The sequence below is a fragment of the Cervus canadensis genome, chromosome 8, assembly GCF_019320065.1.
Source record: "Cervus canadensis isolate Bull #8, Minnesota chromosome 8, ASM1932006v1, whole genome shotgun sequence".
In the NCBI taxonomy this organism is placed as follows: Eukaryota; Metazoa; Chordata; class Mammalia; order Artiodactyla; family Cervidae; genus Cervus; species Cervus canadensis.
This window is the reverse complement of record NC_057393.1, coordinates 66,143,512-66,154,899: the sequence shown is the minus strand read 5'-3', so window position 1 is coordinate 66,154,899 and position 11,388 is coordinate 66,143,512. Positions and strand designations below refer to the sequence as shown.

At 51.3% G+C, this 11,388-nt stretch overlaps 1 protein-coding gene across 3 annotated transcripts in view; it reads left to right on the top strand.

Moving 5' to 3' along the window:
* The first annotated feature begins 5,620 nt into the window (after positions 1-5,620).
* The window catches only part of SLC29A3 (solute carrier family 29 member 3), a 45,847-nt gene continuing 40,079 nt past the window's right edge, over positions 5,621-11,388 (top strand). The window contains exons 1-2 of one of the 3 annotated variants that reach the window (XM_043476676.1): positions 5,621-5,856; positions 9,015-9,313. In XM_043476676.1, coding sequence (XP_043332611.1) covers positions 5,652-5,856; positions 9,015-9,313 — 504 coding nt within the window. In that variant the 5' untranslated portion in view covers positions 5,621-5,651. Of the gene's footprint in view, positions 5,857-8,279; positions 8,530-9,014; positions 9,314-11,388 lie in introns of those variants that run through there. The other 2 variants (XM_043476678.1, XM_043476677.1) reach the window with 2 other exon arrangements.

Here is an 11,388-nt window from a genome sequence, read left to right as displayed (position 1 = left end):
GAGTGCTGACTTACTTTCACCGTAAGGGGTTGATTTTACCTTCAAGAACCAACAAGAATAAGTTTTAAAAGTCTTCTAGTCCCTAAAAACTTCTCAAACATTTGAAAACAGCCCTCATGGTCCACCCTGGAGCCACTTCTGCCCCAATCAAATGCTCCCAGGTCCTCACGTGATGTGGCTCAGCATCCCCATGTGGTTCTGTGCTCCCTGGGTTCCTGCTCACTTGCCTCTGCTACTTGACTCCCACAGGGAGTGACGATGGTGCCCACATCTAGGGTGTGGGAGGCATAAAAGCCACCACCTGGGAGGTGCCAAGCACGAGGTGTGGCACTGAGGAGGCTCAGGAAATAGAAGTTATTTTACCCATAGCCCCATCTCAGCTATGGCTTTAAGGGGATAAGTTCAGGGGTCTGCCTGCCCTAGGTTTGAACCCAGACTCCATCATCTGCTTTCCGAGTGACCTTGAGCCAAGTGCTTAAACCAAATTCCTGACTCACAGAATCTGTAATATAATAAACAGTTGTTTTATACACTACATTTTGGGGTCATTCATTTTGCAGCCACAGTAACTGGAACACAGGAGCTTCTGGGGTGCCAGGGTTACTGACCTGGGTTCTTAGACTCTGTTGGTGGTGGTGTTTAGTTGCTAAGTTGTGTCTACTCTTTGAGACCTTTGGACTCTTTGTGCTGTGTGCTGTGCTTAGTCGCTCAGTTGTGTCCGACTCTTTGCGGTCTCATGGGCTGCAGCCCACCAGGCTCCTCTGTCCATGGGGATTCTCCAGGCAAGAATACTGGAGTGGGTTGCCATGCCCTCCTCCGGGGGATCTTCCCAACCTAGGGGTCAAACCCAGGTCTCCCGCATTGCAGGTGGATTCTTTACCAGCTGAGCCACAAGGGAAGCCCAAGAATACTGGAGTGGGTAGCCTATTCCTTCTCCAGGGGATCTTCCCAACCCAGGAATTGAACTGGGGTCTCCTGCATTGAAGGCAGAGTCTTTACCAGCTGAGCCACAAGGGAAGCCAGACTCTAAACAATAGCAATTGATGAGACCAGGAGAGGAATTCCAGTGAGCATCAAGGAGTGAGAACAAGTAACAGGTACCCTCGCTCATTCTCCATGGAGGGCAGACTGGTTCTTTCAATGGGGTGAGGCCAGGGGTGTATCAATAGGTGGGGCCCAAGCGTGGCTTAGGTGTCCTGCCCAGCCCCTTGGAGATGTTGTGTGCAGGGATCATGCGCAGTACCCTGCTTTTGCTCTGGGCACCTCAGAAGTGGCAATTGGATTTTGGCCTTTTTGTATCTTGTTGCTCATAATTTGCCCCAATTGTGCATGCACGCAGTTACTTTTTAGCCCCTTGTAGTTTCTTGGTATTCTGTTGCTCGAGGATACAAAAAAACATATGTCCAGGTGAAAGCACTGCAGCAAAGGTTCCCAGGTTCCAGCCTGTGTCACTAATGTTCCATTTCTTGATCCAGGTGTTGATGGCATAAATACATCCATTGTGTGGTCATTCATAAACCCTACACTTACAATTTGTAGGTTATACTTCCATCAGAAAACGTCAAACAAGGAAACAAAAGAAGCAGTGGAAAGAATGCATTAAGGAGTGTTAGACTAAAGGTGTAAGAAAAAGAAGGGTTGATGGATCCTGAAAGGCTCCTGAGCTGGTGGAAGGGGAGGGTTTAGGATCTGGGGCCAGAGAGGGCAGACCTAGGACAGAGAGGAGAACTTTCCTGTTGTAACTGGAAAGAGAAAAAAAGGAGCAGATGGGGGGCATATCTGGTGTTGACAAATGAGGAAGTTCCTCCCTGATGGTTTCTGTTTTCTCTGCCAGGTAGGAGGCAGGAGACAAGGCCATCTCAGGGTGGGATGTGTTCAGATGTTTGAGATGAATGGAGAAGGAAAATGGCAGCCGTTTCTATGGAGAGCAGGAGCTAGGACTCCCATGGGACTACCAGACTCCTGGATGCCCAGCCCAGGTTGGTAACGAGTTCAGAGTGGAGCCACTGGCCTGCTGGGGACTTCCTGCAAGAAGGCTCATCCACTCGGGCGTAGGGAGTGCCCCTGGGAGTCGAGGGGTGTGAGAATTGAGAGTATTGTCAAGATGTTACTGAGATGATGAGCCATGAAATCTAAGCTGGCTCCAAGAGGAAGGAAGATGCCCAATACATGGAGGGAAGACAGATGCATCAGGGCTGGAGTCTCCAGCAGAGGCCCAGAACATTCCTCAGTGGGAGCAGTTAGGCAAAGCAAAGGAGAGGTGGTTCGAGTCAGAGAGATAGTTAGGACTTGAACTAGTGATGTAGGCGCAGAGAGTTATGGGTCAGCAGTTATGGATAATTCTTTACCTCCCAGGAGCCACATGCCCTGCTTGGGGGTCCAGGAAATCCTAGAAAGCAGGAAATGCCCAGGCAGCCCAGCTCATGACAACAGCAGTGACAGGGAAGGGCCACAAGATGGCAGCAGAAGCCGGATGAGGGCTCCACCTCCACCCTCCACCGGGGCGCCTTCTGTGCAGGCTCTTATTGCTTAATTGCCTACAGGTTTGCAAGCTTTGGAGCAATGAGTTTATGTGAGCCTCCCCCGCCCCCACTCCCAACCACCTTGGATGCAACCCCTGACTGAGCTCAGGAGGCAGAAAGGCGACAATCTGAATCTTGGGTCTGCGGTTTATCAGCTGTGTGTCTCTGAAAAGGTCTCTCTCAGCACCCCAGGTTCCTCATACGTGAAAGTGAAAGTCGCTCAGTCGTGTCTGACTCTTTGCAACCCCGTGGACTATAAGTCTATGGAATTCTCCAGGCCAGAATACTGGAGTAGGTAGCCTTTCCCTTCTCCAGAGGATCTTCCCAACCCAGGGATCAAACCCAGCTCTACAGCATTGCAAGCGGATTCTTTTACCAGCTGAGCCACAAGGGAAGCCCAAGAATATTGGAGTTGGTCCTCATATGTAAAAGAAGCTAACTTGAGTACCAGCCTCAAAGGAGATGGTTGTTGGGGGTGGGGGAAGGCAGCCAGAGCGTCCTTGAGAGCTATCAATACTACTTTTGAACCCCCCAATCCCTCACCCCAGGCTTCATAGAAGGCTATTAGCTTGGGCTGATGTGAGTAGGGAAACCAGGCTTGACTTCATAGGGATACCTAGACAGCATCTAAGCCTAAGCCCAGGTTCATATGGCTCCAGTTCGTCCACCACACCAGGAGGCCTCCCCAGCCAGTCTTCGTCATGCCATCGCAGCTCCCCGGGGCCAGAAGCAATTCCGTTTGTAATACTGAGATGGCTTCTATTCAATTGTCAGAACTTTCAGTATTTCCAAGCCCAGGTGTGGCAGGGTGCTTTACTCTGAGAATTATAAAATAGCAACCCAGTGAAGAGCGCTTGAGATGTTTTGAATTTTCATTTGTTCTTTCTTCTTTCTTCCTCTCTCTCTCCCTTCTCTTCCCTTGCTCTTCTCCTCCTCCTTCTTATTCTCCCTCTCTTCCTCCTTTCTCTCCCCACTTCTCTTTCTTCTTCATGTGCATTTCAGAACAATGGTGATGCCCAGTAGCTATGCAGCACTGTACCATTTACAAATATTTCCCTGACATTCTCTGACTGCCTGCAAACAGGCATCCGCTCTGCCCAGTTGAAATGCCTCAACTCATCTGCACCCCGGACACAGAATAGATGGCCCTCAGGCAGGAAAGTGTTGCTTCCATTCCTGTGCATGCCCGCTAAGTCACTTCAGTCATGTCCGACTCTTTGAGACCCTATGGACTGCAGTCCACCAGGTTCCTCTGTCCATGAAATTCTCTAGGCAAGAATACTGGAATGAGTTACCGTGCCCTCCTCCAGGGGATCTTCCCAACCCAGGGATCGAACCCGAGTCTCCTGCATTGGCAGGTGGGTTCTTTACCTCTGGCACCACCTATCAAAAGGGGCCTCCACAGCCAGTCCACAACATCCGCCAGACCAATCACGTGGCCTGCCCACTTGTTCCCATCCCCTCCTTGGTACTGAAATCAGTCTGTTCTCGAGCCGGCTGTAGGTTGCAGGGTTTCTCACGTCCTCCACCCTTTCTGGCCTATCCCCCAGGCAGAGTGCAAGCCTCCTTCAAAGCAAGACCCCAGCCCTTTCCTCCTTTGGGTCTTCGCACTGTTTTTACTCTCTCAACACTTCTGACAACAGATGCAGTGGGTTTCTTTTTTACATGTATACTCCAACAAATTCTCCAACTCTCTGGACACCAGCTGGGGATCCAACAATTCAATTCTGACACTATCTGGAGCCACAGATCCTACACATTGAGGAGTCCCACAAGGCTGCCCCTACTTCAACTTCAGACTCCAGTCATAAGTATAGAGTACCCAAACTTTTGTCCAACTTGGTGACAAAATCAGGGGTTCCCACACACTCCCTCCAGTTTCAATAATTTGCTAGGATAGCCTACAGAATTCAGGGAAAAACTTACTATCACTGGTTTATTTTATATAAAGGGTACAAAATGAACAAGGTACCAGGTCCCAAGTTTCTGTCCCCATGGAGTTGGGGTGTGCCACCCTCCCTGAAGGTGGATGTGTTTGCCAACCCAGAAGCTCTCTGAACCCCGTCATTTAGGGGTTTTATGGAGGTTCATCATGTAGGCATGGTTAATTAACTCATTGGTCATGGGTGGTTAGGTCATCACCAGCTCCTCTCCCCTCCCTGGAGGCAGGGCATGGAGCTGAAAGTTCCAACCTTCTAATCCCCTGGGTGGGTTCCACCAGCCCTCAGCCAGAGGCTATCTGGGGCCACCAAGCCCACCTCATTAGCATCAACTCAGGTGTGGCTTAAATAACAAAAAACCCCTCCTATCACCCCCATCACTCAGGAAATTCTATGGGTTTTAGAAACAGTCTATCAGGAACCAGGGACCAGGTCAAATATATTTCTGACCCTAACACACCACAGGCCCCACTGCAGGGCCTGGCACATAGTTCAGTTCAGTCGCTCAGTCGTGGCGCATGGTAGGTCTGCTTAAGGAAGGACGCACAGTGTTCTGCGAGCCTCACCATGAAACAAGGCTGCCACCTCCCCGTGGCCCTGAGAGCACCCAGCGCTGACCCACCCCTGTGGGGTCAGGGGCCTCTCAATAGTTTTAGAACCAGACAGACCTAGCGTTACATCACACTTCCGTCTGGGCTTCCTCAGGTCCGTGAGAGGGGCACAGGGCAACTCCGGCCCCTCCGGGCATGTGACGGTAATGAGCGTGGACGTCAGCTCAAAGCGGAGAGAGGGTGACTGCCTTGGGCGGTAATTTAGACAGGAAGTTCTGGCGGCCGGTGGGAGGGCCTGATGGGGTCGGAGTGGTCCTGAGGACTGTGTACTGCCCGCCCAGCTACTCCTCAGCCTCAGCCAGTGAGCTTCTGGAAGGTGCTGGCACCCGGGAGGGTCCCCGCGGGTGCGGGGAACAGTAGGGGATCAGCGGGGCGCAGGTGAGACTCCGCAGCTGCCTGGGGGCGGGCGGAGAGCTCTTCCGGGTCCTGGGGCGCAGGGCTCTGGGAGCTGACAGGGTGGTCCGTCTCCACGGTGGGGAAGCAGCGGCGGCAGCACCGGGAGCCGACTCACTGCGCACTCGCGCGCTAGCCTGGGCGGTGCACCTGGCGGCTGGCGCCTCACTCCCTCCACCTGTGAAATGGGCTCGTGCCCACAGCCTGCCGCCCGCCTAACAGCGCCGGGTGGCGAAAGGAGACCCGTTGGCAAACCCGGAAGCGCCGCCAGGGGTGGGGTAGGGGGCGGGGCCTGGAGGCGGAGCCCGGCCCGAGGGCCGGCCGAGCCCCGAGTCGCAGTTGCCGCGGCGGCCGGGGAGGCAGCGGCGGTGGCGGCGAGCGGCGGCGACAGTAAGTGCGGGCCGGCGGTCGGGCGCGGGCCTGGCCCCCGCCCAGCTCTTCAGGCTCCCGGTCTCTCCCCGGGCTCTCGCTGTGGGCGGCCTCCCCCCACCCCAACCCCGCGGCCCTCCTGGGGGTGCTCCACGGGAGCCTCAGGACCCCGACCCGGCCTCCGGTTCGGCTCGACGCCTCCCGCTGTGACCCCCCTCCCCGGCGTCCCTTCTCTTTCTCCCTTGCTCTCTCCTCTCACTTTGTTCTCACGTTCCCTCCTCCTGGGTCTACTTTCTCCTCCAGATTCTCTTCCCGCACCCTCATGAATTTCCTGAGATCGGACCTCACCGTTTGGATGTGGGGGGTCTGGGTATGGACAAATTAGCCCAAAGTATCCAGAAGGTGGCTGAGAGCCCAAATTGGGGCGCCTGAGTCTGGGGGTGTCCCCGACCCCAAGGCAAATTCTGCTGTGGCCTCTGGGTGGCGCCCTGTGTTTCCCACAGAGCTTTCCCATAGGGTAGCCTTACCAGCCCCTTGGCCCCATTTCCCAGGTGAGGAACTCGAGGCACAAAGGCGAGATTGACTTAAGAGTCAGTCAAAAACTTCCTGGCAACCAGCGCCCAGACCTGGAAGATGGTCTGCAGTGGCCCCAGGCCCCACGAGTTCCTGCTGCGTTGAGCAGGGTCTACCCCTTGCCCCAGGTCAACCAGGACAGGAGCAGGGCTGAGCCCTGCCGATTCCTACAGGTGCCTGAGGAACACACCCCAGCACATCGGCCGTCTGGCCCTGGGGATGCTGGGACTCTTCTTTGCCTTTCTTCTTTTTTAATCCAAAGCCAGCAGCTAGCTTTCATAAAGAGTAATAAGACTTTGCTCACTCCAGTGCCCCGGCCTGTGACCTGAGTGAGAGAAAATTCCTGGCTCTTTCAGAAGCTTGGTCAAGGCTGAATGGTCCTGGACAAATAGGCCACTGGAGCTGAGAATGGACTCCGGCCGAGTGTGGCCTGAGTGACTGAACTTTAGCTGCGGCACCCACCCCTGGAGTTGGAGCATCTGGAAAGAACCACTTGCCCATTGTCTGTTGTCCTACGTGGGTCATAATTTTTACATTTATAAACACTAATATAGAAACTGTATGTGTGTGTGCACACATGTGCGTGCATGGCCACACTGGTTAGTTTGTTAGTGCTGAGCTCCCTGTGAATCAAAGCTGGGAAAAGGCTCTGCTCAACCAGGGGAGTTTAAAATAGACTTGCTGACACAGATGCTCTGGGCTTCCGGCTGCCTCCTGCCTGCCTGCTGCAGGGTAGATGCTGCTCCAGTAGGGGTACATAGCCTGGCTGTTCAGAATCCATTCGTTCAGCAGATATTGATAAGGGTGGCCTGCAGTGCTGCCTTCGCCTCTGCTCACAGCTCACTGACCAGGAATTCTTCCAGAAAGTCTGTACTTGGAGCCAGTAGACAAGGTTGCACATTGCCAACCACCTTCCTCCGAGGGAGGCCAAGGAGTCCGCATGACCCTCAGACTGATTGGCTGAGTAACCTCACTTTTGCCATTTGTTAGCTGCATGACTTTGAGCAAATTACTCAACCTCTCTGAGCCTCCCTCTTCACCTGTGAAATGGATCTTAGAGTAGCACCTACCATATTGGGCTGTCGTCAGCTTCAAGTGCCAGGTACAGACCTGGACATACCCCAGTGCTGGATTTAACTGTTGGGAATTCTCAGTGTTTGAATGTGGGACAAATCAAGTAACTTTACATCCTCGTTCTTTGCATCTGATAAAAAGGAAGCAATAATTCCTGTCCTGCCTAATTCTGAGAAATATTGTGAGGCTTTCCTGAAATAGCAGATAAGGCCCTATACCTCTGTGACAGAGTGTTCGCATTTCTCCTGGCCTGGCTTAATGCTGAGTTAAGGCTCAGCCTCCTATGTGAGCCTGGATGCACTGATTTATTTATGGCAGAAGGGACCACGGAGTGTCCCATCCTCAGTTTTATGGAAATATTTCCCATTTATCAAGCTGCTGCCACAGCCTAGGTGCTATATAGAGCATAGAAGTAGGCATGCTACCTTGCAGCCAAACTCCACAGCCAGCCAGCCAGCTGACAAGCCCAGGATGGCAGGGAAGATGCTGACATTTATCAGCATTGCCAGCCAGTTGCAATTTACAATAACCATTGTAAAAAGGCTTCCCTGGGTTTGCAGATGGGGAAAGTGAGGCTCAGAACTTGGTGACTTACCCGAGGCCGTGTACACAATTGTTACTGGCAACCCAGAATCTTTAGTTTGTTTTAGCTGCTACTGCAGATGGGGAGTTGCTGTCTCGTGGTGGGATGTGATGAACAGAGGTGGGGGCCCAGGCAGGAGTTATAAACCCAGGCTTGGCCATTTGCCTGGTCTGTGACCTGTTCTTTGGACCTCAGTTTACCCACAATGAAATGAGGGAGTGGACTATCAGATGTTTCAAACCAGCTACTGGGGGCGGCTTTAGACACTATGAGGTTTATTTTTTTTAATGTTATTTGAATGCCTTTATTTTTATTTATAATTTTTATTTTTGAACAGATAATACACTCACAAAGTTCAAAATTCAAGAGGCACAAACGAACATGCAGTGAAGTCCCCAGCCTCGCTCCTCACAACCACTGTTTGAAATTTCTTGTGTATCCTTCCAGAGGGTATACTTACATATGTGTGTATCTTCCCCTCCCCACCTATCCCATCCGTACTTCTTATGTACAGATAGTACCATATTCTACACACTTTCCTCCTCCTTAACTTTCTCCCATAAAGTTGAAAAGAGTTTAGAGAGCATTCTTAGCTCATCAAGGGGCCTAATTCTTTTTGTTATGGCTGCTTAGAAATTTGAATGCCTTGAGACCAGGTTTGCCCTTCTGGACTGACTGCTACAGGCCCCACTATGCCCCACTGCCTTACTCCCAACCAACCTGTCTGCTACCATGTGGCCTCTGTATAGTTTGGGGGGATCCTGAGCTCACTTACAATTCTGACATCTTGTCTTTGCCCCTAATAATTAAACCTGAAGCTCTCTAATCACACTCTGGGGACTCCACAGATCCCCAGGTAGGGGCAGAATCAGATCTGTAAGATGGGTGAGTCTCCAGCTGTACCTGGCCTCAGCTTCTGATCACCTGCCCTGTCTCTCTGCCCCAACAGTGGCCATCATCTCAGAGGATGACTTTCGTCATACCTCCAATTCCACCTACAGAACTGCAAGCAGCTCCCTCCGAGCTGACCAAGAAGCACTGCTTGAGAAGCTGCTGGACCACCCGCCACCCAGCCTGCAGAGGCCCGAGGACTGCTACAACGGTACCTACATCATCTTCTTCAGCTTGGGCATCGGCGGCCTACTGCCATGGAACTTCTTTGTCACGGCCCAGGAGTACTGGATATTCAAACTCAACAACTGCTCCAGCCCAGCCACTGGGGAGGAGCCTAAGGGCTCCGACATCCTGGTAAAGCAAGCTTCTCCCAGGGGGTTGGGGGGCAGTGGGAAACAGCTTCCTGGAAGGGACAAAGGGTGAGTTCACTTGGGTGCACCCTTCCAGGAAGGCTTGTATCATGTTGCGAATATGGATGCAAGTTGGGAGGCTGTGTGGAGTGTAGTACGTAGATGGAATTCATTTCAACCCTAAGACATGCTCTGTGTTATGTATGAGGCCTTTTGTTTCACATGGCAGGAGAATATGGAATTGGATAAGACATAGTCCCAGCCTTCACACTGCTTAGTATTTAACTTGGGAGATGCAAATGATGAGTCTGTGTAGTGTGGTATAGTAATTAACCCCAAAATCCAGAGTCTATGCCTCCATGGGTTTGAAAGGGGGACTCTAATAGCATCAAGTTCAGCTATGAGTTGCAGAAAATTCCAAAAGAGCAGTGACTACTACAAGATGGAAGGAAGGTCATTTTTCTCTCACGTGCAAGTCTGGAGGGGCCAGCCCAATGCTGGCATGATATTCCATGTTGTCAGGAACCTAGCTGCTCCACCATGTGTAGCTTCCAAGTTCAAGATCACTCCATAGTCCAAGATGGCTGTAGGAGTTCTTGCCATTACATCACATAGGAAGAGGAGGAGAGGCATAAGAACATAAGCCCTCTGGGAATTAAGCACATGGCTTCTGCTTGTATTGTATTGGCTGTAACGCAGTCATGTGACCACACGCACCTCAAAGGAGGCTGGGAAATATAGTCTTTAAGCATAGTCTTTATCCCGGAGAACCATGTACCCAGCTCAGATGAGAGTTTGTGTAGTTGTGGAAGACAGGGAATCGAAGACTGGGGATAAGTAGTCTTGTCATAAAGGGAGAGATCTCTGCAACTTAGAAGAATGGGAAAGAGACATTCCAGGTGGAAGGCAAAGTCTAAACTACAGTAGGATGGGAGGAAAGTTCAGATGTCTATGAGAAACAGTGAACCATCTAGTTTTCCTAAATGTGGGGCACACGTGCACATAAGAAACAAATAAGGCTTGATTTTATTACCTCGGCCTTGAAGTCATTGCTTGGGACTTGAATGTCAAGGTTAGGAGTCTCAGTTTGGTTGGCAGTGGCCTCAGGTCTACCCTTGGCACCCAGGGCTGCTCACTTTGTGGGGTGACTTTTCCCTCAAGCAGGGAGAGTGTTAAAGAAAAAATAATTCTGCCACTTGTTAAAGCAGTAAGGAAGCCTTTACTCAGGACTGTTGCAATAAGGGAGAGAGATTGGGCTCACCTACTGCAAAGACAAGAGGGGATTTATAGCCAGGGAGCAAAGTGAGAGGTCAGTGGATGGAAAATTACTAAGAGGAGCCATCAAGGATAGGGTTTTTTTTTTCTCATAAATTAATGTTTTATTATACTTCGGTTTAGTATGAAAATTGTCATTAACCTTACTTGGGAAATAGCCAGAGCATTTGAGATTTCTTTTTAAAATTTATTTTACTGAAGTATAGTTGAAAGAGCCTCAGTTCCCACAACTGATCCAGGGCAGTGTCTGTTCTCTCTTGACAGCTCACAGATGGGGGAAGTAGGGTGTCTCTGAAGGCAAGTCAGACTGGGGGTTGCCAGCTGCCACCTGTTGCCTCTAGGGCTGCCCCAGGGAACAGGAACAGGATACCCTAGCTGACCCAGCCATACCCCTAGCTGGCCTAGGAGTTGGCTTCACCAACCCTCTTCTGAAAGCACCTTTGAGATCCGTGACCTGATCCCGTGGAACTTTCGATGAGCCTGGCTTATTAACTGAGGCTTCCCTCATGTCTGACTGGAAGGGATCTTCCATAGTTACATGTCGGAATCACCCAGGGAGCTTTTTCAAAAATTCCAATCTGGGCTCTTCCCTTGACATTCTGATTGAATCAGGCAGAGATGAAATGGACATGGGAATTTTAAGACTTCACGCCTCCTCCTCCAGCCCCAGCCCCTAGATTCTGACAACCTGCGAGTGCCTCTCTCTGTTAGCTGAGGAATTCATAGATGCCTCCAGGGACCAGAGCAGCCAGTATAAACTCATTTCACCGCTGAAGGGCTGTCACGGGAATGTAATGTAGTAAT